Source organism: Alternaria arbusti (assembly GCF_024043155.1).
Source record: "Alternaria arbusti strain BMP 1465 chromosome Unknown scaffold_3, whole genome shotgun sequence".
In the NCBI taxonomy this organism is placed as follows: domain Eukaryota; kingdom Fungi; phylum Ascomycota; class Dothideomycetes; order Pleosporales; family Pleosporaceae; genus Alternaria; species Alternaria arbusti.
The window spans coordinates 2,500,724-2,523,257 of NW_026249943.1; the positions used below are offsets into that span (position 1 = coordinate 2,500,724).

Sequence of the window (22,534 nt, forward strand, 5' to 3'; positions counted from 1 at the left end):
TCATCGCTACGCGACCACCCAAAGACAGCCTCACAAGAAGCGATCGCTACGAATCATGTACATATACCCAAGATAGGAGGCAGAGGCACGAAGGACCGTGTCTGGGGAGGAGGATAGAGAGGCAAAGCATACAAACAGGTCTCCAACAAAGGCTGGCAGATGTCGCGCGGCGCGGACGTGAAGAGAAGCAGCGGACTTGATAGCACACATGTGAGTGATCGGAAAGACACTCATCTATCGTCAATGACAAGAATTCATTATTCTGACACGCCTGATCCATCTCTATGACTCTTTTCTCTTCATCCTCAAAGCATCATTGCAAGCTATTCCCACGCATCCCTTCATCACCGCGACATCGCGTCGGCACATCCAATCCAACACCATGGCCTCACTCGTGATGTCTGCATTTGGCGCTCTCGGCTTTGACGTACAGAGCTGCTGCAACGAGCTCGCCTTCCATGCCCTGAGAGCAGATTACTATCACGATGCCTACAAAGGATGGTACGCAGCCTTCTGTAATCGCAACACACCTCCCGATGTCCACGACGACGACTGGTACGACGCTCTCGCACTCATCGGTCTAAGCCTGCAACTCGACACGCGCCCTGAGAAAGCCACAAGGTACCTCAAAGAAGCGCTCGCGTACACAGAGAAGACGCTTTCCCATAACAACAAAAGATTGTCCGAGACCCTGGTCAGATTTGCAAGAGCGCTGGTCGCTCAGCACAAATACGAGGAAGCGGAGCCTTTATTTCGACGTGCGCTAGCTAGCTATAGAGAGATATTCCCAGAAGAACATGAAGAGGTGATGCAGATCTCTAATGAGTTCGCGTACAGCCTTGCATGTCAGGGCACTTCTCGCGCAGTACAGGAAGCGGAGAGAGTGGCGCGGCAGACCTTGGAGGCAAGAGAGAGATTTTTGGGCAGGCTACAGCAGGCGACGGTGGAGAGCGTTTGGACGTTGGGGTTTGTTATGGAGAAGGCTGGGAAGAGAGGGGACGCGAGACGTTTGTATGAGAAAGCGTATAGGGAAGGGTGTACGCTCTTAGGGCAGCAGCATGTTGATGTTAGAGACTACAAGGCAGATCGCGACAGAATAGACAAGGAGGAGGATGACGAAGTAGTTCAATATCTACTTCTTTGAATTATGCATTGAGACACTTTATCCATGCCTCTACAGTAATCCTGATTTGCACTAAACAGGATTATCACTATATTTGCTTTACTACGCCTTCTCTTTCCCTTTTCCATATGCATCTACAACAGGCGCTTCAGGCACATCTACCCCCTCGATCTTCCACTTCATGCCTGGATATGAATCACTAAGGACGCTGATACTCACCTTCTTGCCTTGCGCTTCAGGAGGCAATGAGACCTTAGTCGAAGCTTGTAACCTGGACTGTGCACCACCAGGCGCACTTGAGCCGCGTCCACCACGTCCACGGCCACCGTTCTTATTTGGATCAGGCCAGTTGACGCGCTTCAGGGCGATGATCTCATCCGTACTAGAGTACGATACAATGGCGAAGAAGCCCTCCGTCTGCGGCTTTGGGTAGCGTGGAGCAAAAATGCGTATGCCGCCTTGTTGCATTTTGGCCGGGTTCTGGCGTGAGATTCTAAAGTCCAAGGCAAGTGCGTTGACATTGCCTAGATCAAGCTTCAGTACTGGCAGGCGTGATACCGGCTCGATGAAACGCTTGATGCCAGTGTGTGCGACGCCAGCAAACTTGGCTGTACGTTCGAGCACGGCGGGCGATGCAGTGGTAGTCTCGATGAGATCCTTTGGACTGGCCTTAGGATGCTCGAGACGTTTCTTCTCGCTGTCAACTTCCACGCCTGGGAAGATTGATAATGGCCCATCAGTTGGCCAGCGCGCTGACTTGATAGCCTGAAGGATTGCGATCATTGTCTCACACGAGGAGAGGTAGCCCAGTTCAGTGAGTACATCAATCGAGGCCTGTACAATACGGATACTCTGATCCAACACACTGTTCAGATCGCCGACATAATCAGAAATTGGTAAGTCGATGCGCGAGAAGTGGGCTTGTAGAAGCAAAAAAGATTTGACATGCGGATCCCACAAGGGTAGACCAAAGTCATCTGCTGGGATGGGAAGGGCCTTTGAAAGCTCGGCGTTGATAAGATCTTCGTTGTGGCGAACAGGTAGCTCATCGTATTCGGTGGCGTGAGAGATCCATGCCAGAGCATCCGCGAAGGTTGCGTTGCGCTTGACATTCTTTACAAGGTAGCGGATCGTTTTGTGGCTGAGGTAGTAGTAGCTCATAATCTTGCCGAGTGGTGTTGGATCAACTTCGCCCGTTGGCTCAACGATAGCGCAAGAGGACTCGTCCAGTTCGCTGAGGGAAGTCTCCACTAGCTCAACCATGTAGTCATTTGCCAGCGACTGTGCAGCAATCGTGTTGTGCTCTTCTGCAGAGATCTCTAGGCCGTAGAAGGACGGGTTCTTATGCAGACGACGGAAGAAGAACGTCCAAGTCAGGTAATCTAGCGCGTCTTGTTTCGTAGCAATGGTACCAGCAGAGATTTCGGCGCCCAAATGGTTGTCCAGCACCTTGTGCAGTGATGATTCGACGGGAAATCCAGTATGCAAGAAATGCTTGTAGAACTCTTTCTTTGCGTCTTGCGTAAAGATACGCGCGATGCCTGAATCATCGAATTGAGGACGTCCAGCACGACCCAACATCTGCAGCACATCTGTGAGATCCATATCTTTGTACCCTTCCGTTTTTGCGTCAAAGAATTGTGTACCCTTGACGACGACAAGATGAGCTGGCAGGTTCACGCCCCATGCAAGCGTACTGGTAGCGACTAGGATTTGAATCTTGTTGTTCGCGAAGAGCTCTTCTGAGAGCGATCGATCAGTCTCGACAAGACCGGCGTGATGCAAGCCTATACCAAAGCTTAGTGCCTCGCGCAGCGAGTCATCCTTTACCCGGTCGAGATTGAGTGCTAAATCGTCTTCCGACATACGTAGGAAGCGCCTTGGGTTATCTTCCATGCCGCAAAAGTTGATCAGATCACGAGCCGTTAGACGTGTCTGTCGGCGCGAGGCTACGAAAACGATGACTGGCTTTTCCGGTGAATGAGCTTTGATGGCAAGGAAGGTAGGCCGGTTCATCGATTGCATGAGAGGACAAAAGCCACGCTGCTCCGGGAAGCCATCGATAAAGATTTCCAGCGGTACTGGACGCACAGAGTGGCGGAAGTTAAACAAGCCCTCTTTGACACCAAGCCAGTTTCCGAGATCAGAAGCATTGGCGCAAGCAGTTGACATGCCAAGTAGTCGGATGGAACCGTCCTTCTTCTGTGATGCGATATAGTTCATACGAGAGACAATGATCTCCAGAATTGGGCCACGGTCACCGCCCAGTAGGTGGATTTCATCGATGATGACCAGGCTGACTTGACGAACGTATCCACGAGTCTGCCAGCTACGACTGATACCGTCCCATTTCTCAGGCGTCGTAATGATAATATCGGCATCCCGAATTGTGCGTGTGTCCGGAGTGTTGTCACCAGTCAACTCAACAAGCTTGAGGCCCATTGGCCCAGCTAGACGCTTGCCCCAATCCTGAACTCGCTCGCGAACAAGTGCTTTCATAGGGGCGATGTATACGACCTTCGAGCCGGGTTTCTCACGAAACGCCCACCACATTGCGAGCTCCGCAGCAACGGTCTTGCCACTACCTGTCGGTGATCCAAGCAAGACATTGGCAGGTGTGTGGTATAGGCAATGGAAGATCTGCGATTGCATAGGGTTGAAGTACTGGAAGCGCTGCGCGTAGACTTCCTCCAACAGTGGGTTCTTCAAAGCAGCGATCGGCAAAGGCTGAAGATTCAACAGGTCGGTATAGACACTCTCTGTGTCCGGCCGAATGAGATGTTGGAAGGATATGGGGTGGACAGTCTCGGCGCCTAACCATCGATCAGATAAGGCGCGAACGTATACTTGCGTAGGCAAAGGATCAGAAAGTGGGATCGTGAAGTTCAGTTCGTGATCATCGTAGAGCTTTCGGCGCGACAGGATGAAAAACTCGTGATGGTAAATCTCAGATGTTTCCGAGTTCTCGACCCAGATCCAGAACGATTCGGAAGTACCATGGTGACGATCGTTCCAGACAAAGTCGGGCGTGAGGAACAGCTGGATGCGGAGCACATCTCTGTTGAGCGGAGCGATCTCAGATTCAATGCTCAAGGTCGGGAAGTTGTTCATGAGCTTTGAGATGACGCCACCCATCTTCTTGTTATGTACCAGGTCTCCGATCTCGGTTGCATCCATTTCGCGCAGGGTTTGTATCGACGGATATTTGTGATCGAGCGCGCGCAAGACTGGCTGCGGCAAATCATATTGATGCAGTGGGTGCTGGAAAGACCAGCATCGATGTTCGATAGATTGGCAAAGACTTAGCAGTACCTGACACTGGTAACCCCAGCGCCTATTAAGCGCAATCATGAATAGCGCACGCGCGATACGTGCTGCATTCTGGGTCACATAGTTCGTGTCTGAAACCAGGGTGAAATCTTCCAGTCGTGCTCGCGAGATGTGAGCTTGGAGAAGATAGTTTGTCTTTCCATGCGAAGTAGCATACCCATCCTTAACTTGTGTGATGACATGCCCTTCTTCTTTGAGTGCCGAAAGCTCCTTCTCCTCGGATTCGCGTGATTGTACCTGGTCGAACTCGCCACTCATGCTGACCATAGCCAGAGCATCCGCGTCTGTGCTACGAGGTCGCATCATTGTGTTGAAGATTTCTATACTTGATTGCTGGACGTAGTACTGACTCGCAATACGCCCGACATCTTTCGCTCGCAGATCTTCTGTGGTCTCGTTGAAGATGATCATTTGACTTCTCTGCAAGATTCGTGCGGCATCGATGATAAGCTTGCGACGTCTCCCGACAAGCTGTGGGTCGTCGCGTATCTCATTCCATTCAATGCCATACATCAGCGGGCTCTTCTGCATCCGTACAAAGAGGTAAGAGTAACCGAGCCAAGTCACAGCTTCAGAGACCGTAGTCACTGTACCAAGCGATATCTCGGCATTGAGATTGTCTATGAGCTTTGCGGAGAACCTGGATTCGATAGGCTGTTGCTCAGTTACGGCGCGCATGTAGTGATCCAGCCTGTCGTGTGTCGTACAAATGAAGCCAATACCCGTATCCTGGAATTGGGGTCGACCGGCACGACCAAAAATTTGCAGAACATCCAAGATGCCCAAGTCGGTAAACTTACCTTCTTGTGCATTGTAAACTTGGGTGCCCTTGATGAGGACGGCTGCCGCGGGTAAATTGACACCCCAAGCTAATGTCGCTGTACAGCAGAGCACTCTTAGAACGCCCTCAGCGAAAAGGCGCTCGATCAGGTTTCTGTCAGAACGAGGCATACCGGCATGGTGAGTACCCATGCCCTTTCCAAGTAGCTCGCGTAATTCTCGGCCCTTCGACTGCTTCATATCGCGTACAGCATTTTCATAACGAGGATGGTCCTGCGGATCGAATAGATCGGTACACTGTTCTTCCATAGCCATGTCGTATAATCGCCTAGCTGTTTTGACGGTGTCTTTCCTCGAATGCACAAAGACCATGATCTGGTGGCCCCGTTTGAGCATTTCGACGACCTTGTCATAGGCCACTCTCTCCACGTTCTCACGTGACTTCGCAGTGCCTGGCTTGCCCTTGGCGCCGATGAAGTGCTGCTCCAAAGGTACAGGACGGAATGAAGCGTCAAAGTAGAACAGACCGGCCATCTTGTTGACTCGGAGAAAGTCGGCTACGTCGACATAGTTGGGCAAGGTCGCCGAGAGACCGACAATCCGGATGAGTGATTGTGTACTCTCCACTTGTCGCTGAGTACGCGCTACCAAGCTTTCCAATACAGCGCCGCGCTCGTCGTGAAGCATGTGAACCTCATCGATAATGAGCAGACGTACTTTCTGTACCAGCTCAGTGTCTCCAGTGCTTTTTCGCGTTACCACGTCCCACTTTTCTGGCGTAGTAACTATAATCTGGGTGTCCAAAATTTCGGCTTTGGTAAGGTGCATATCACCAGTCAGTTCGCGAGCCTTGATACCCAACCACGCTAGGCGCTTTCCAAGCTTGTCTGTGACTTCAGCAGCGAGCGCTTTCATGGGCGCGACATAGATGATCTTGAAGTCTTCCATCATGACTGTAAAGTCGGTCGCCTCAGGCTCGTCGATGGGGTTCGGCACAACATTCTTGGCTACGGTGTTAAGAATGGTGAGCATGGCGGCATCTGTTTTACCAGCACCAGTAGGTGCGCAGATCAGCATGTTCTCACTGGTTTTGTAAGCGACTGGGTACACCAGACTCTGCATGCGATTGAGGGATTTGTAGCCTTTGAAGGTACGCTGACAGAGGCCGTCCAATTCCTGGATCTCGAGAAGCCTTCGGCCGACGCCGACAGTACCTACCGGGACTGCGGGGATTTCATATTCTTCATACAGGTTGTTGTCGCGATGCTCAGTATCCGGAGGTAGCGCGTACTTCTTGCCATAAGCCGAGAGCTTGTTGCCGGCTTCGTGAGTCCGATAAACGTGGGGATACTGGGGCCCTGTTCGGTCCATAGAAGGTGCCAACGCGGCGGTCTTGTGCTCCCAATCCGCCCGGCGCAACGCTTCTTCGCGTTCGGCTCGGGTCTGTAAACGGCCCATGGCACCATTGCTTTGAGCGGGAGTAGTGTTATGCAAGGATCGCATGATGTCCTTGCGATGGGATATGAGCTCGGCCACAAGGTCCAACTCCCCGTAGCCAACAATGTCTGCGAGCATCATCTGTAGTTCTTCGTCTATTCATAGTCAGTATGCTGCAGATATCGAGTATTGGCATAAAGCCTCACCATTGCTGTCACTTGACAGGATCGCGGTGATCTGCTCCTTCAACGCTCCAGAATCTAGACCGGAACCATTTTGGGCTACTGAAGAGCATTTCTCGGCGAGCCATTGCTGGCTGTAAGCCTCGCCACCAACTTGGCCATCGGGAAATTGGTCGAGGTGATCACTGCTGAACTCTTCTTCATACTCGTCGCTGATGATGTCCCAGATATCTTCGCCGCTGACAGTTCCAGAGAAGTCATCATCATCGAAATCGAGGTCGTCTCCGTAGGCTGGCGCCTTCTCAGTATCGGCAGGGAGATTGAGTTCGGCGATGGCTTTGCGCATGGCGTCGAGCTGCTCGAGCCATTGCGCCTGGGCGTCCTCGACGGCGGGCGACATCATTACAGCTTGTCCGAACGTTGGCGGTCGATATGATCCAGGTGCGCTGGTTGGAGCGCTCTTCACGATGGAAAGCGTGATTGCCTCTGCGTCAGGCTTGGCAGAATCGATGATGGGTGAGTGTCCTGGATTCGGCTGGACCTGCCCCGCCCCCGCGCATTAGCGGCATGACATAATCAGGAGCGCGCTCGCTGGCGGTACCGACGCATGATGCGCTACCACACGCCTGTCGCAGGCACCTCTTTCGAGACCGGATAGTCGCAAGACCCATACCTACTGCCTTCACTTTGGTCTCTCACTCTACACTCACATCTACCTACACCCTTTATATCAAATCGCCAACATGAAGGTCGTCTATATCGGCGTAAGTACTCTCTCACCGCCTTCATGACGCCGCCACAGGTCGCTGACACGCATCGCATGCAGGTTTGGAAGAATGAGACGAAACCCACGGTGGAGCTGACGTGCGAGCGCGAGCTCAGCTCTTACGGGCGATTCACACGAGGAAGCATCAGCGAGTTCGTACGTGACGACAATGTTCCAGGCCAAGCAGATCGCCTGGGACGATAACAGGGTGGGAAAGACAGTCGAGCTGATAGGGTACCTAGATGTCGTTCTTCGCGGGACAGGTTGCCGAACGGACAAAGCCTGGGCAAAGACAAGATGTGGAGGAGAAAGGTATGCCATCTGATATGTGCAACCTCTACTCGCCTAACAGCACGCGCAGACTACATCTTCCACGCATACGGACGCTCCGAAGGCGTTTGCGGCATCATCATCACCGATTTCGAATACCCTAAGCTCGTCGCACATCAGCTACTCTCCAAAGTCCTCGACGAATTCGTATCCAAATACCCCAAGTCCGCATACTCGTCCGCCACGAAGGACAGCCCGAACATGTCGTTCCCTGAGCTGAAGGATTACATTCAAAAGTACCAGGACCCACAGCAGGCGGACAGCATCATGAAGATTCAGAAGGAGCTAGACGAGACCAAGATTGTCCTGCACAAGACCATCGAGAGTGTTCTAGAGCGAGGCGAGAAGATTGACAACCTGGTGCAGAAGAGTGACGGATTGAGCGCACAGAGTAAGATGTTCTATACACAGGTATGTTGGAGCTATATGCGGACCAATCCTGCCAGTTACTAATTCATATACCAGGCCAAGAAGCAAAACTCGTGCTGCATCGTCATGTAAATTAACGGGTTCACTTTGCTGGCTGATTCATCTCTCTTCGGGCGTTTATACCTGGGTTCCGTACTTGATACATACAATCCCGCATACTCTTTACAAGTCATGTGGAGAACAAATTTTGCACATCCCAATATCACTCTCTGCTGTTGAAACTCAGCCTTAATCTTCAGACACCTAGTCAAGTCGGCAATCTCGACTTCCAAAGGCTTCCTCCGATGTCGCGTGACTGGGTTTATGTTCTTAGCCAGCAATCTCAACATCCACGTCGGTCTCTTCGTGTTCTAAATCCATAGGATCAGAAAGTTCGGACTCGTCGTCAGAATCCGAATCAGACTCAGGCGCGAGAAAGTCTTGGTCGAAAAAGTCTTCAACGTCTTCTCCTTCAAGTGGTTGGGCATCAGCGCTCGACTGGCCCTGCTCTGTTTCCAAATCTTCCTCTCTGATATCACCAATCAGTCGCGCATGGATCTCCAGGCTGGTTCCTACAAGTGTTTCGACCCTGTCCCAGTTGTTGAAGTCGTTGTCGCATGCATCATCAAAGGATGAGTCATTCCAGACAACGAAGATGTCGGTTGTGTTAAGCAAGGAATCGATCCAGGGCTGCTTCCAGTCATCCTCCATCTTGCCGAGCCATTCTTCGATACCCTTGATGAGGTTGTCCTTTGACACGTCATCGGTGACTTCGCGATAGACAACAGTCGGTTGGGAAGGATCTTGTTGGGAAGGGTCTTTATCGCAAAGCAGTGTGCGACACTGTCGTACATTGTACTCCCAGCTGCTCATGAACGAGGTTTCGGCCCATCCTTCATCGTCAGGACAACGATACTGGGAATTTGCATCATAGGCTATGCACTTTCGGGCAAAGAAGGTACTTGAGCGATGACGGGTATCCTCTGGTGTGTCTGGGGAATACGAAAGGCGCTTATTCTTGCTCTTAGATGCTGGAGTTCGTAGAGCACTGTCATCGGCGTTTGCTAAGCGTGCAGGAAATTGAACACCCTTCGCGTATACATCCACTGCTGTTCTAGCGCTGTAGGGATGCACGACCTCAACGTCCGCAGCAGGATGCGCAGCCTCCCAGGCAGCTTCCAAACGCGCGATGTCCTCCAAGCTATCAACATCGTTGATCAAGTCGGTCTTTCGCTTATAGTACGCTCGCTTGCTACTGTGGAAGCCCTCCACTGTCGAGCCGGGACGCAAGAGGCGCCATGGGCCACCAGAGTCCAGCCACTTGTCCCAGAGCTCGCCAAGCAGTTTGAGATGAATCTGCAATACGCACATTGAACACCATGCGATATCCTCATGCTCCTCGCCTTCTTCCTCTTCCCCATTCTCCTGTTGCCGTTGAGCATCTGGACGTGGATCTCCGGGGTGTAGCGGGTGTCCACATCGCTCCGCCAGTGCGTATCCCGCGAATCTTGGATCTGGCGACTTCTTCTCCGCTTCTGAAGTCCCATCGAGTTTTTCGCATTGTCTGGCGCGCCACTCTACGAAATCCATGTACTCAAATGCGGTGGGCAGGAGGATGTCGTCATCGTCTTCGATGGCGATATCAAAGGCGGACTGGCGCCAGCGTTTGTAGAGTTCGATCTCGTACGGCAATAAGAGCGCGGAGGCTTTGGGTTCGACCTTTTGTAGCGATGTCGCCATGAGCCTGTGGGGTCGCGCGACTGAGGTAGATGTGCGCTTGATGGCCGAAAAGTGACGAAGTTGAAAAACGAATCCTGGTATTCGAGCTTGCGAGCAGTGCAGTTGCGACGATGTCTTTCCGGCGCTTGGTAGTGTTGTTGTTATATTCCAAAAGCTTGGGGACAGGTGTGCTAAGGTCAGGTGCAAGGTCCATGGGTTCTTGATCCGCTTCTACTGTGGGACTTTTCTTCGATTGAAGTCACATTCACTTCGACTTGCGTCACTGCTCTTACAACTACGTCGATTCCAATACATAACTTCGCTACCCGCAGGGATGAAGATTCTGCGAGAACTTTTGAAGGACTGTACAATCGAAGGATGGATATAACGTTCTCATGGAATTCTCTTCACGTCGACTAAACAACCACAGGACACCGCTATGAATGACGAAGTAAAGCATTACCACTGCATCTCGTACGACCTGTATGCCTGCAAGTAGGCGATGCACTTAACATGCAAATAGGGCATGATGAGACAACAGGGCGAAGAAAGATGTGCGATAAAGATTGCACGCGAAACAACGGTCAAAAAGTTCCAGGGCTGAGCGGTGCATAAAAGCCAACTGTGTTTGAGCCGCTACACGAGCACAGTCCTCTTCATTTGATTGAAATCCTCCAAAAACTCTTTTGTATCAGGATGATCGACACCACAACGCTTCTCAGTGCCGACATGAGCGTGCGCGTACAACGGCAGAGCCTCCTTGTATCGCTTTTGTTTCTTGAAGACGTCTGCAAGTGTATGAACGGCAACAAGCGTCTCGACATCATCTGCCCCTAGGAGCTTCTCGCTCTCTGTGACCAGGCGACGGGAGACTGTTTCTGCTTCTTCAAGTTGACCCTGTTGAAGGAGCGTCTCAGCGAGGCTGTTCATGCTCTGCAACGCTTCTTTTCGTGCCTTTTCATCGAGGTCGGTATAGATTCCAACAACGCCACACCATTGCGCCACAGCTTCATCAAGTTTGCCTTGCTTGACGAGCGCTTCGCACAAAAGGTTGACACTCGTGATCGTTTCGTAGTGTTCGGGACCCAGCTTGTCCGATCGAAAACGCACAACTTGACGATGTATGTTCTCAGCCTCAGCTGCTTTGCCTTGCATGCTGAGTAGAACACCCAAGGCGCGCAGACCATGACAGGTATCGTTAGTTCCTTTGCCGTATTCTTCTTCTTGTATGCCGTGAACTCTTCGATGAAGCGCTGTTGCCTGTTCGTAACGCCCGTTGTTGATGTACACGAGCGCAAGCCTGGCCATGAGTGACTGAGTTTCTGTGCTGGTGGGTCCGTAAACCCGCTCGTATCCCTCAATGGTGCGCATGTGGAAGGCCTCTCCTTCCTCATACTTCTTCTGCATGTTCAATCGAGACCCCAGATTGTTCGCACTGTCTAGGGTATCTAGATGGTCGGGACCCAGGGAAGCTAGTCTTCCGCTATACGCTTTTCGAAACATCTCCTCTGCTTCGTTGTATCGCTTGAAAATGCTGAGCACAAGGCCCAGCTGATGGAAACCGCGAAGGACGTCTTCTCCATGCGGTCCTTGGACTTCTTCAAGTGCCGCTAGTGCCTTGCGACCCAAATCTTCCGCTGCCGTGTAGTCTCCCATAATGTAAGCAAATCGTGACACCATCTGGATGAGCGGTCCCCACATCAGAAGCTCTGTCTTGTTGTCTGGGCGATATCTGGCGGCTTGCTGAGCATGTGGGAAAAGATACTGGCAGATCTTCCAATTTTCATGTTCAGGATTTGGGAAGCGGTCTCTGATGATGGTGATATATCTCTGTGTCCAGGCTCGCAGCTGTCTGTTGAGGTCCAGCCACCTTCTGGTAGTGTATTGCACTAGCCGATGCATGTTAAAATGGCATCCATCCAAGTTCGTTTTGATGAGTGCAAAATTCGTAAGGACTTTCCAGTCCTCGTCAAAGGAAGAGGCATTGAATGTTATAGTGCCCGTTGCCTTTTTCTCAGCCGCACGCCTGCGCCGTATGAGATGCGACCGCCGTCGTCTGATTCGCTTCCACCAACTGAGGTGGGGCTGAAGTGGGGTGGCTGCGGCTATGACTTCCTCGCCGTATTGCCCGGTGAGAAGCGTCTCCGGAATGCCCTGTCGATCGAACAAACACATCAGCGAAAGAAGCCTTGCAGCTGAAGGGTGTGTCCGGCTAACATACTGGAATGACAGGTGCCAAGTTTTGACGATCGAATTCGTCCTCCGTGCGTTGCGACTCGTTTCGTGAGCACTTGTCTCCAATAATTGCGCCGTCTCCTCACTTGGTTCGCGGATCTTCTCGGTCGCTTTCGACACCGTAAGCCTTGGATAGTTCATGCTGATGTTTGTCGCGATTTGAGATATGGCTAATGGCATAAAGTCGACCGTCTTAACCAGTTCGGCAGCTTCGGCCTCAGTATGGATGACCTTGCTACTGAGCTTTCTCTTGAGTAGTGTGATTGCCTCATTCTCGTTCATCTCTTCTACGTCAATGTGGTAGGCACAATTCCCGGTAACCATCTGTGCTGCCTCGGCATTCCTCGACGTAACGAGAACGGATCCTCTAGCCGAAGTGACTATAAAATCGCGGATTTCCGGCATGACTGAAACGTCGTCCATACTCATACTGGATGCGGCTTTCGGTGTGGTTGCAGTAAGAACGTCAACGGAGTCAACGTTGTCCAATATCATCGTCCACGGTCCATTGGACTCATCTCGGAGCCAATCTCGGACCATGCCAAAAATGTCTGCCGCCTTTTCGTCCCAACCTGGAAGACCGACCGCCTTCGCTATTTTGCGGAAATCTTGAGCGACAGCATTTGGCGTATCGAACGTTACCCAAAATACCCAAGTATCTGGCGAGGCTTGTCGTATGCGATAATTGTACTCAATAGCTATCCGAGACTTACTGTAACAATGGTAAGTAAGCGAGCAGTGTTAGAGTCCCATTTCGCGGGCTGATCATCAGCCGCGACAATCGGAGCACGTACCCAGCGCCGCCAATGCCTATCAAAGCCAACCTTGAGCCAGGTTGACACCGTATCATGACATCGCTGATCACATCACGCTCTACGAAGTCTGCTTCTCGTTCGAATGGGCATGTACTCATTGGTTTCGGTGGCAGTTTCTTATCTACGACGCAGACATTAGCCAAGTTTTTGCGATGAAGCTCGAAAGTATTACAGACATACTCTCCAGATGTTGTGTCGCACTCGAAAGCCCATAATGCACTGCCTCCATGTATCTTCGTATGACTTTGTCCAGTTCCTTCACGTCGCCGTCGTATCTCACACTCGCGACGGATTTCCATCCTCGCGTAGTCCCTCTATCACCCGGTTTGAATAAGACCTTATCGATGATCATCTCCAAATTTCTGATCTGATTGAAGCATTCTTCTATTGCTGGCTTCATTGCCCTCCTCGCGTCATCTGTCATGTCTTCGATCTTTGAGTTGGTAGTTCTCAGTGCAAGAACGAATATCGGTAGCCGTGTGCTGACATGTTTGAAAGCGTCCGGAAGACTGTCCCCTTTCTTGCGATATTCGTTGAGACGCTCAATCACCCTAACGCTGATGTCGATAACCTGGATTATGCTGGCAGCGACTCCAACAGCTGCGAGTTCCGCCATGGCGTTGCGGGTAAGACGGGAAGACTAACTGGAGACAAAGATTCTAAGCAAGGAGCACCCAACGACGAGAAATTCATCGCGGGGTCTGCGAACAGGCAGGACTCGATTTATGCAGGCGTGCGGCGCAGCAAGGCTGTGACGACTTGTGATGCATCGACATGGGTTACTGCAAAAGTCATTCGCCGAAGGCGCGTACAGCAGAAGCGCCACGAAACGTGTGCGATGCGAGGCAAGAGCCGAATTCGAAGTGAGCATGCCGAAATCTGAGACTGAATTGATCTTTGCATTCGAGAGTCAGAATGTTGCGATAGTCGTGCTACAGTGCTCATGGGGCAGGATTGATCCCTTGGGGAAGTGCGAAGCGTGTTGGGCTGGAAGGCGCCTGCCAGGCGCGGCCCCGGGGGCGCGCGCGTCCAGGGGTCCAGGTACAGCGCTAACCCAAAACACGATGGATGCGAGGTGGGGCAACATCTCACCAGTTGACGCGTACAACCTTGCCCCATCACCAACGACGTTCGCAGCACTAACAAACTACTGCCACGGTTGAAGGAGTCAACCAGCTGAGACGACGTGAGAGAGAACATCTTGAAGGATCTGCATCGGAATAGCAAGCTGATTACTACCTAGGTAGAGCTACTATCCTACCGTCTATTGCTGCAACAGCGGTTGACCAACGCCGAACCTGGGTATTGAGTCTACACCTCATTAAGTAAATAAGCAAATTGGATATCTCGACATTGAACATTCAGACCGATTACAACCCCCTCGATTTACCAACACCTTCGTACCGGAAACCCAGAGCTTCGAGAGGCACAGGATCGACGACGTTACGTCCATCAAAGACGTACATTGGACGGCGCATGACCTGCGAAACGCGCTTCCATGATATCTCCTTGCGCATTGTATCCACATCACCGTTGTGTACTGAGTCGCCGCGAACGTGCCCGCTTCTCGTAGGCTGCTTGTTGCTGAACTCGTCCCACTCCGTCAATATGACCACGGCGTCGGCGTCGGTACACGCGTCGTAAGTCGAGGAGCAGACCGTGAGTCTGCCTTTGATGCTCTGCGGACTCGGGTTACTGCTCTCGATATCGTGCAGTATTTGCGATTCCTTGACTTGTGGGTCGTAGATCCTGACGTTGGCACCTTCAGCGAGTAGGTTGTTGACGACTGTGATAGCTGCTGACTCGCGAGTGTCTCCTGTGTCCTTCTTGTATGCAAAGCCAAGAATGGCAAGCGTCTTGTTCGAAAGCGAATTGTACAGGCATCGCACTATGCGGCGGGTAAATCGGTCCTTCTGGTACTCGTTTATGTCGACTACTGATCGCCAGTAAGCGGCGACCTCAAACAGGTTCAGGGACTCTGCGATGTATGCAAGGGACAAGATGTCTTTGCGGAAGCAGGAGCCACCAAAGCCGACCGACGCCTTGAGCATTCGAGACCCAATGCGCTTGTCCAATCCAACGGCATAGGACACCTCATCGATGTCGGCGCCTACTGCCTCGCACATGGCACCCAGTGCATTGACACTGCTGATCCGCTGAGCGAGCAGTGCATTGGCAGCTAGCTTGGCCAGTTCGGAGCTAAACAAGTTGATCGTGATGATGCGATCTGGGCTGACCCAAGCTGAGTAGATTTGAGAAAGAGCTCGTGCAGCCGCCAACCCATGGGGAGTCTTGAGAGAGCCGATGAGAACGCGATCAGGGTTCGAGAGATTTTGGATAGCGGTTCCTTCGGCCAAGAACTCAGGGTTTGATAGGATCTCAAACTCGACGCCAGGTCTACTCGTTGCTCGCAGAACATCCCGCAGCGTATCTGCCGCCCGGCATGGCACAGTACTCTTCTCCACGATAATCTTGTTGTCTGTAGCAACAGCACCAATCTTCCGCACAGCAGACTCCAAATAGGAAAGTTCACTTGCATGTCCGGCACCCTGACCCAACGTCTTGGTGGGGGTATTGACGCTCAAGAGGATGAGTTCGGCTTCGGCAATGCCGCGGTCGACATCTGTTGAGAAAAAGAGGTTTGGCGTTCGCTTGTTGGGGATGCCGTCGCGGGCTGGCTTAACCACATCCATGAGGCCAGGTTCGTAGATGGGGAGTTCTTCAGATTGCCATGCAGCAATGCGCTTGCTGTCATAATCGACCACCGTCACCTGGATGTCGGGATTGGCGTTCGCCATGACTGCCGAAGTCGGTCCTCCCACGTATCCTGCACCGATACAACATATCTTGGTTATGCGTCCGAATAATTTGGACTCATGGGTGGAGCGGTATGAGGGCGCTGGGGTTGGCGCATCTTGCCGTGTGTGACTAGACATGAGGAGTGTGTGAAAGTTTGCCAAAGCGAGTGTACAATAGGGTGCCTGGTAATTGAGCGGGACAAGGACAAAGAAGTCTCTGTGGAAGTGAGCCGGATACCTATAGGTACACAAGGGTATCGAGATGTTGGATGAAGTATCCACCAGCCATAGTTACGGACCGAGCGGCCGAAGATCCTCATGGTCGCCTGGACGGCTATCGGCATCTTCTATTATCGTTTACACGATCTCATTTTGGCAACTACTGGTGCCGAGGATGGGCCTGAAAGTATCGGACGGTTAGGAAACGCTTGGTTGGGAGGTGAGCGCTAGCGTGACGGAAGTACCGGGGACGCCACAAGGATCAATTGATGGGGTGCCTGCCAAGTCAGCCGGGGCCTTTTTAGTAACGTCGCATGTTATCTTTGTGATGTAATCCTTAGCACGAGTACTCCACCACTCGGCGAGGCTTGACATCGATTTCGCATTTTGGCCACTATGGCTATGCGCATAGCTTTTCAGTTAGTTCTGTTGCAGGACTCCAAGCTCCGCCCCGAGTTACGCAGTTTTTCGCTCCGCCCCAGAGAACGCGCAGAGGAGCCAAGTGCCATAGGACACTAACCCATAGGCACTGTTCTTATTCTGCTAATATCGGAACCCGGCAACGCATGATTACAGCGGAAGAAGCCACTGTGCCTAGACTATGGCTTAGTTGGACTTCATGGCGCAGTCAATGGTCAGCACAGTTTCAGCGGGCCAGCGCACACGTGCAGCCACTACACATTATTCGCCCTTGCTTGAGATGCAGTGTTAACTCCGGTCCCCGACAGCCACACCTTACCCGGATCTATCGGGTGACACGGCACACACCGTTCTCAGCGGGTCCTGGGCAGACAGGCATGCGAAGGAGCTAAGGTGTCGGCCAACCGCAGCATTATCCGGTCGTGGTTGAGGATTAGACGCGAAGAGACTTTGTTGGCCCTAGCCACAGTGACGCTATAATCTCTTTCAACTAATACTTGTCGGATCAGATACCGGTTCAGCCACCTGAATTTGAACACCCCTTAGACTGTCGAAACGCCTCATCGCGAGGTAGCACACGACTCCTTCCTCACGTCGACCGACAAAGACAACAACATCATGGAGAAATTCGGGATGGCTCAGGCTGAGCCTGTACCCAAGCAAGTGGCCGAAACCGACGAGCAATATCCTGTTGAACTGGATTTCAAGGAGAATGAACCGCTACTGGACCTCGAAGGCCAACAAGATGGAAAGCATGTGCTTTCTCAGCGTCCTACAGAGCCAGCTGCCAGTAGCACGAAGATGTTCATATACCTGGCGACTTATTTCATAATGAACTTAAGTCTCACATTTTACAACAAAGCTGTTATGGGTTCGGTATGTAGCAGGAGCAGATACGAGGGGTCGATTTAGCTAACGAGATACCCAGTTTCCGTTCCCGTGGATTCTCACAGCGGTACATACCGGAAGTGCTGCTCTTGGAAGTTCAGTCTTCTTGATGTTCGGGCATTTCCAGCTAACGAGGCTGACGCCGCGCGAGCATCTGGTCCATTTCATGTTCTCGCTCTTGTTCACGCTGAACATTGCAATGTCAAATCTGTCGTTGTAAGTTTCCATTACCTTACATACATCTTCGTACGCTAATAACTTCGCAAAGAGCCATGGTTTCTGTTCCCTTCCACCAAATCATGCGAGCGACATGCCCGCTCTTTACCATTTTGATATACCGTGTTATTTTCTCCCGAAGATATGCACTGATCACGTATCTGTCCATCGTCCCGGTAATGCTAGGCGTCGGACTGGCTACCTTTGGTGACTACTACTTCACCGCCATTGGATTTACCCTGACACTCATCGGTGTGGTCCTCGCTGCCATAAAGGTAAGTAAGACCCGAAGGATTATGCACGTTCTCGTGAAGGATGCTAACAGCTCAAAATAGACCGTTGTTACCAACCGTTTGATGACGGGGCGCCTGCGACTACCCGCTCTGGAGCTGCTCCTCCGCATGGGGCCCCTGGCCGCAGTGCAATCTCTGCTGTACTCGGTGCTCATTGGCGAATTCTCGGAATTTATTGCTTTTGTGAATGCCGGACACTTTACAAGGGAAAGGATTCTGACAGTCTCGGGCAACGGCCTGCTCGCATTCGGCCTCAATGTCGCGTCTTTCGAGACGAACAAGCTGGCGGGCGCGTTGACCTTGACCATCTGTGCAAATCTCAAGCAATGTCTGACCATCGTATTGGGAGCCTTCTTGTGGGACGTGCCTGTCAGTCCGATGAACGGCGCGGGCATCCTGCTCGCTCTGGCAGGTGGAGCGTGGTACAGTAGTATAGAGCTTAAGACCAAGGCGAGAGCAAGTGGATGAGCGAATGACACATGGCGTCGCGCTTTCTTAGCGTGACGCGCCACTCTAGCGAGAACAGAGTCCGTGCATATGTGATTCTTCTGTGACCCCAGACGTGCGTCCAACCGATCGCTTGGAGCCTGGATCCGAGCGAGACACTAGCATCCGTCTTTCCCGATATCCTGGTAGTATGCCTCGCTCTATCAACTTCTTTCGGAATCATGCCATTTATGCCAATCATGCAGCTCACCATACGAGATTGCCATGGGTGACGCCACGCTCCCGAGGTCTGCCTGGCCACGGGGCTGCACGGTATCAATGCCAAAGGAGAGTTTTGCTGGGCTATGGCTGGCCTAAGATTAGCGCTCTATTACCACTGATCATATCATAATCGCCTTCAGACGGCTGTGGCTCAATACACCTGCGCCATGCTTCGTCCTAGGACTCTCGTCTTCGGAACCCTGGTTTTCGCGACCCTGGTAGTTTTCTGGACTGCACTACATCTCAACTCCCTCGACACCATACGGCAAGCCGCGACACAAGATCCACTCACCACGAATATCCAAGAATCGCGTCTTCACCTGCTTATTGTAGCTACGAGTAGTGGCCTCGATTTGTGCCGCGTTCTTCTCTCCACGTCGGTGCTCTTGTACCCACCTCCTGTTCTCATCGACTGGGCAGGAGCGGGCGCCTTCAACGCTGCAGAAACTCACCTTGCGAAAATCGCGGGTCCTCTTCGCTACCTCGAGAGTCTGTCCCCCACGCAAGATACAGACATAGTCCTACTGGTGGATGGCTTCGATGTTACGTTTCAGCTCGGTCCAGATGTCTTGCTAAAGCGTTACTTCGAAGAAACGGCTGCCGCTAATGATCGGCTGGTCAACCGGTACGGAAAAAACCATGTGCGGAAACACAACATGTACAACAGCATCCTTTTCGGCCCTGACAAAGTATGCTGGCCAGAAGATGTTCTTCGTTTAGCGTGCTGGGTCGTTCCTGACTCACCTCTTCACCCAGACGCCTTTGGCCCTTATACCGATGGATGGGGTGATATGAATCACGCAAGACCGCGCTGGCTGAACTCAGGCACCATCATCGGGCCCGCTGGTGAAATGCGCGAGATGTTTCGTGCAACTCAAGAAAAGATCAAGCAGACGTACAATCCCGAAGACGTGCTGCGCAACTCCGATCAGAAGTACTTTGCAGACGTATGGGGTGATCAAGAGTATGCGCGCATACTATCGCATGGAGATAAGCCCTACGGGATGCCCGAAGGAGTTCAAGAAATTGACCTACCAACGCTCAAGGAAGGCGATGTGACTGAATATCACATCGGGCTGGACTATCGATCGAGCCTATTTCAAACAGCTGCGGGGTATAGGAACTACATTGCTTGGATGACGACAAACCGATCCTCGCTTCCTTCATCATCGAAATCCGTGGAGCCGTACATGGTTGATCTACAGGAGGACGTGCTGCAGTCAAGGAAGCCATTTGCTGCTATATCAGATGATCTGGCCTTGAAGGAAACTTCGTGGCGAGATGTGTCTCTGGGTTTCAACACAGTTACTGGTCAGCCTTTCCCAGTGCTCCACTTCACAGGCGACAAGTCATTTCGAGACACTTGGTGGCCCCGCATGTGGTACTCTGGAGAGGCTGAGCGCCTTCAACGCGCGGCATCTCAAGTAAACGACGAGAAGATTGGGTCAGATCCTATCAATGGAGTTCGGTGGACCAAGAACATGCCATACGATAGTAAAGTAGGCGAGCCAGAGGAGAAGTTGGGGGCTTGGAGTGACCAGGGGGAATCGCTCTCGTGGAAATCTCTTTGCGAGTCGCATGAGCCTGCTTTGTACAGTGGAGAGGCAGAGAAAGTCTCGTTTTGGGACACTATATACCATTGATCGCGAAGCATCAGGCGTTGAATTTACTAAATCTTAATACCAACATTGTGTTTTACACCAAACTGTACGATCACATGTAAAGTCTCTCATCGAACTCGCACCAAGAATGGAATGCATAAATCTTACTGCCTAATTTCGCTCCTGTTCACATAGCCACGCCGCCCCGGTCGTGGCAGTTTACCGAGCAGATGGTCCAAGCCACCAAAGAGATTAGTGGCATCTCGGCACACCTCTTCCGGACGGTGCCGGCAAGTAGACCCACTAGTGTACGCCCATCCGCCACCTCCCGGAGTTGACGCCGCACGGCTGGGATATCCGACTAGCTCAAGTGTAAGTTTAGATCCTAAGAAGGCGAACTGCCATCGGTGTCAGCTCATTACCAGCATGAATAATGCGCTCGGCCGGGTGCAGATGCACTGCCAACTACGGCGCTGTCGCAAGCATTATCTCGCAACGTGAGCTTCACAGTTCCGCCGTGTCAGCACGATTTTCTGGATGATGCGCGGGTACAAGCAACTCTCCAACGACGCGGTCGCGCGCCTACCTGGCTGGAGTCGCCGGCGTTGGATGCTTTTCGCAGCATCTTTTGTACTCGTTGTTATCTTCATTACTACCGTCAACAGCGACCGCCATCTTGTTCCCACTGCTTTCTCGTCGAGCAGCAAGAACAAGGCGAAACACTCCTCTATCCTCCACGTCCTCATCCCTGCGGACCACAAAGATGTCAATCTTTGCAAGACGATGCTCAGCGCTGCAGTGGCTGGGTACCCAACCCCTACGCTGATCAACTGGGGCGCCACATTCGACGATAAATCGCTAGTAGCTGGAGGTTCGCATATAGCCAAGATCAGCGGTGTGCTCGAATACCTGCGTAAACTTGGGCCGGAACGCGACGACGACTTGTTGCTGCTGGTGGATGGATACGACATCTGGTTTCAACTACGACCCAGCGCGTTGGTCTCGCGCTTCCACGCTATCAACAACGCGGCGAATGCGCGGATACGGAAGACTATGGGCTCCAGAGCGGCGGCCGCAGAAGGCATAAGTCAGGACATTGTATTCTCCGCACAGAAGCGGTGTTGGCCCTGGAAACCAGAGGATCCTCCTTGTTATGCTGTACCGCAGTCTTCGCTGCCTGGGAATATATACGGACCACAGACAGATACCGATATCGGCTGGGACAAGAATCCATACGTCAAGTTCCGACAACGGTACCTCAACTCCGGAGATGCCATGGGCCGCGTGGGCGCGATGAAAGCGCTCTTCGAACGCGCCATGGAAAAGGCGGACAAAGACCGAAACTTTGGCAGCGACCAGAAGATCTTCAGTGAGATTTTCGGAGACCAGGAATTCCAACGCGAGGTCATGAGACAACGGCACAGGTCTTTCTTCCAAAAGACAGGGGATTGGTTAACGGGGAGAAAGAGCATCCTTAGCCCGCAGTCTGAGCGGCACTTGCGCGAGCACAAGGTTGGCAAGCCAGATGAGTTTGGCATTGGACTGGATTATGCCAGTCTACTTGGGCACCCGACAGTTTTCGCAGAAGAAGACTCAGCATGGGTAACACACGGCGATTCCAAGTCCATCGCGCAAGCGTCTGCTGAATTCAACATCGCGCCAGTACGCGTCCACGACCTAGCCCAAGACATTACAGAGTCGCAACCGCCATTCCGCCCCGCAGTCGTCGCTCCGGGTGCCAAATTTCCCGATGAGAAGTCTTGGAACGATGTTCCTCTCTACACGAACATGTGGACGAGCGTCGTCCCTGGCCTGATCCACCACAATGCGCATCGGGATGGGCTCAAGTCACTTCGCGTCTCGGTCTGGGATCGCATGTGGTATTTCAACCATACCAGAGCATTGTACGAGTCGAATGCCATGGGACCGGTCGCGCCCGTTGCTGTAGTACACGATGATGCGGGCGTGGAGCAGGCGTGGTGGAGCCCAATCGCGGAGAAGGGCGGGGCAAAGTCAGATAAAGATGAATGGCTGCCATTCAATGATTTGTGCAAGGACTTTGAGAAAGAGGTGTTTAGAGATGTTTAGATTCCTCAGTGTCTTTCTAGTCATATTTCTACGACAACACCAATGACAACTACATACCAAGACAGCAGTGGCCTACGCGTGTGTTGAGAACGTGGCAAGATACCATTGCAATGTATTAGCCAACAGTAGTGACATCAGACGCACGATCAAATGTAAGCATTGTCATTATTCTAGGGAT

The 22,534-nt window shown here is 52.1% G+C and overlaps 9 protein-coding genes across 9 annotated transcripts; 5 read left to right on the top strand and 4 right to left on the bottom strand.

The window, feature by feature from the left end:
* Positions 1-382: 382 nt before the first annotated feature.
* On the top strand, positions 383-809 carry J4E86_003523 (uncharacterized protein; the record flags this gene model as incomplete). Its single annotated transcript, XM_051444076.1, is given in 2 exon segments — positions 383-758; positions 778-809. The coding sequence occupies 2 exon segments, from the start codon at positions 383-385 to the stop codon at positions 807-809; spliced, it is 408 nt and encodes a 135-aa protein (XP_051305571.1).
* Positions 810-1,225: 416 nt separating this feature from the next.
* J4E86_003524 (uncharacterized protein) lies at positions 1,226-7,255 on the bottom strand (the record flags this gene model as incomplete). The annotated part of the gene is made up of 2 exons (XM_051444077.1): positions 1,226-6,825; positions 6,877-7,255. The coding sequence occupies 2 exons, from the start codon at positions 7,253-7,255 to the stop codon at positions 1,226-1,228; spliced, it is 5,979 nt and encodes a 1,992-aa protein (XP_051305572.1).
* Positions 7,256-7,595: 340 nt separating this feature from the next.
* Positions 7,596-8,449, top strand: J4E86_003525 (uncharacterized protein; the record flags this gene model as incomplete). The annotated part of the gene is made up of 5 exons (XM_051444078.1): positions 7,596-7,616; positions 7,679-7,774; positions 7,861-7,930; positions 7,980-8,359; positions 8,414-8,449. The coding sequence occupies 5 exons, from the start codon at positions 7,596-7,598 to the stop codon at positions 8,447-8,449; spliced, it is 603 nt and encodes a 200-aa protein (XP_051305573.1).
* Positions 8,450-8,686: 237 nt separating this feature from the next.
* J4E86_003526 (uncharacterized protein) lies at positions 8,687-10,096 on the bottom strand (the record flags this gene model as incomplete). Its single annotated transcript, XM_051444079.1, has 1 exon — positions 8,687-10,096. The coding sequence occupies one exon, from the start codon at positions 10,094-10,096 to the stop codon at positions 8,687-8,689; it is 1,410 nt and encodes a 469-aa protein (XP_051305574.1).
* Positions 10,097-10,711: 615 nt separating this feature from the next.
* On the bottom strand, positions 10,712-13,741 carry J4E86_003527 (uncharacterized protein; the record flags this gene model as incomplete). Its single annotated transcript, XM_051444080.1, has 2 exons — positions 10,712-12,969; positions 13,306-13,741. 2 exons carry the CDS (start codon positions 13,739-13,741, stop codon positions 10,712-10,714), a joined length of 2,694 nt encoding a protein of 897 aa, XP_051305575.1.
* Positions 13,742-14,495: 754 nt separating this feature from the next.
* Positions 14,496-16,061, bottom strand: J4E86_003528 (uncharacterized protein; the record flags this gene model as incomplete). Its single annotated transcript, XM_051444081.1, has 1 exon — positions 14,496-16,061. One exon carries the CDS (start codon positions 16,059-16,061, stop codon positions 14,496-14,498), a length of 1,566 nt encoding a protein of 521 aa, XP_051305576.1.
* A 1,119-nt stretch (positions 16,062-17,180) lies between these two features.
* On the top strand, positions 17,181-18,427 carry J4E86_003529 (uncharacterized protein; the record flags this gene model as incomplete). Its single annotated transcript, XM_051444082.1, has 4 exons — positions 17,181-17,438; positions 17,491-17,666; positions 17,719-17,941; positions 18,002-18,427. 4 exons carry the CDS (start codon positions 17,181-17,183, stop codon positions 18,425-18,427), a joined length of 1,083 nt encoding a protein of 360 aa, XP_051305577.1.
* Positions 18,428-18,834: 407 nt separating this feature from the next.
* Positions 18,835-20,310, top strand: J4E86_003530 (uncharacterized protein; the record flags this gene model as incomplete). Its single annotated transcript, XM_051444083.1, has 1 exon — positions 18,835-20,310. The coding sequence occupies one exon, from the start codon at positions 18,835-18,837 to the stop codon at positions 20,308-20,310; it is 1,476 nt and encodes a 491-aa protein (XP_051305578.1).
* A 567-nt stretch (positions 20,311-20,877) lies between these two features.
* J4E86_003531 (uncharacterized protein) lies at positions 20,878-22,356 on the top strand (the record flags this gene model as incomplete). The annotated part of the gene is made up of 1 exon (XM_051444084.1): positions 20,878-22,356. The coding sequence occupies one exon, from the start codon at positions 20,878-20,880 to the stop codon at positions 22,354-22,356; it is 1,479 nt and encodes a 492-aa protein (XP_051305579.1).
* Positions 22,357-22,534: the final 178 nt, after the last annotated feature.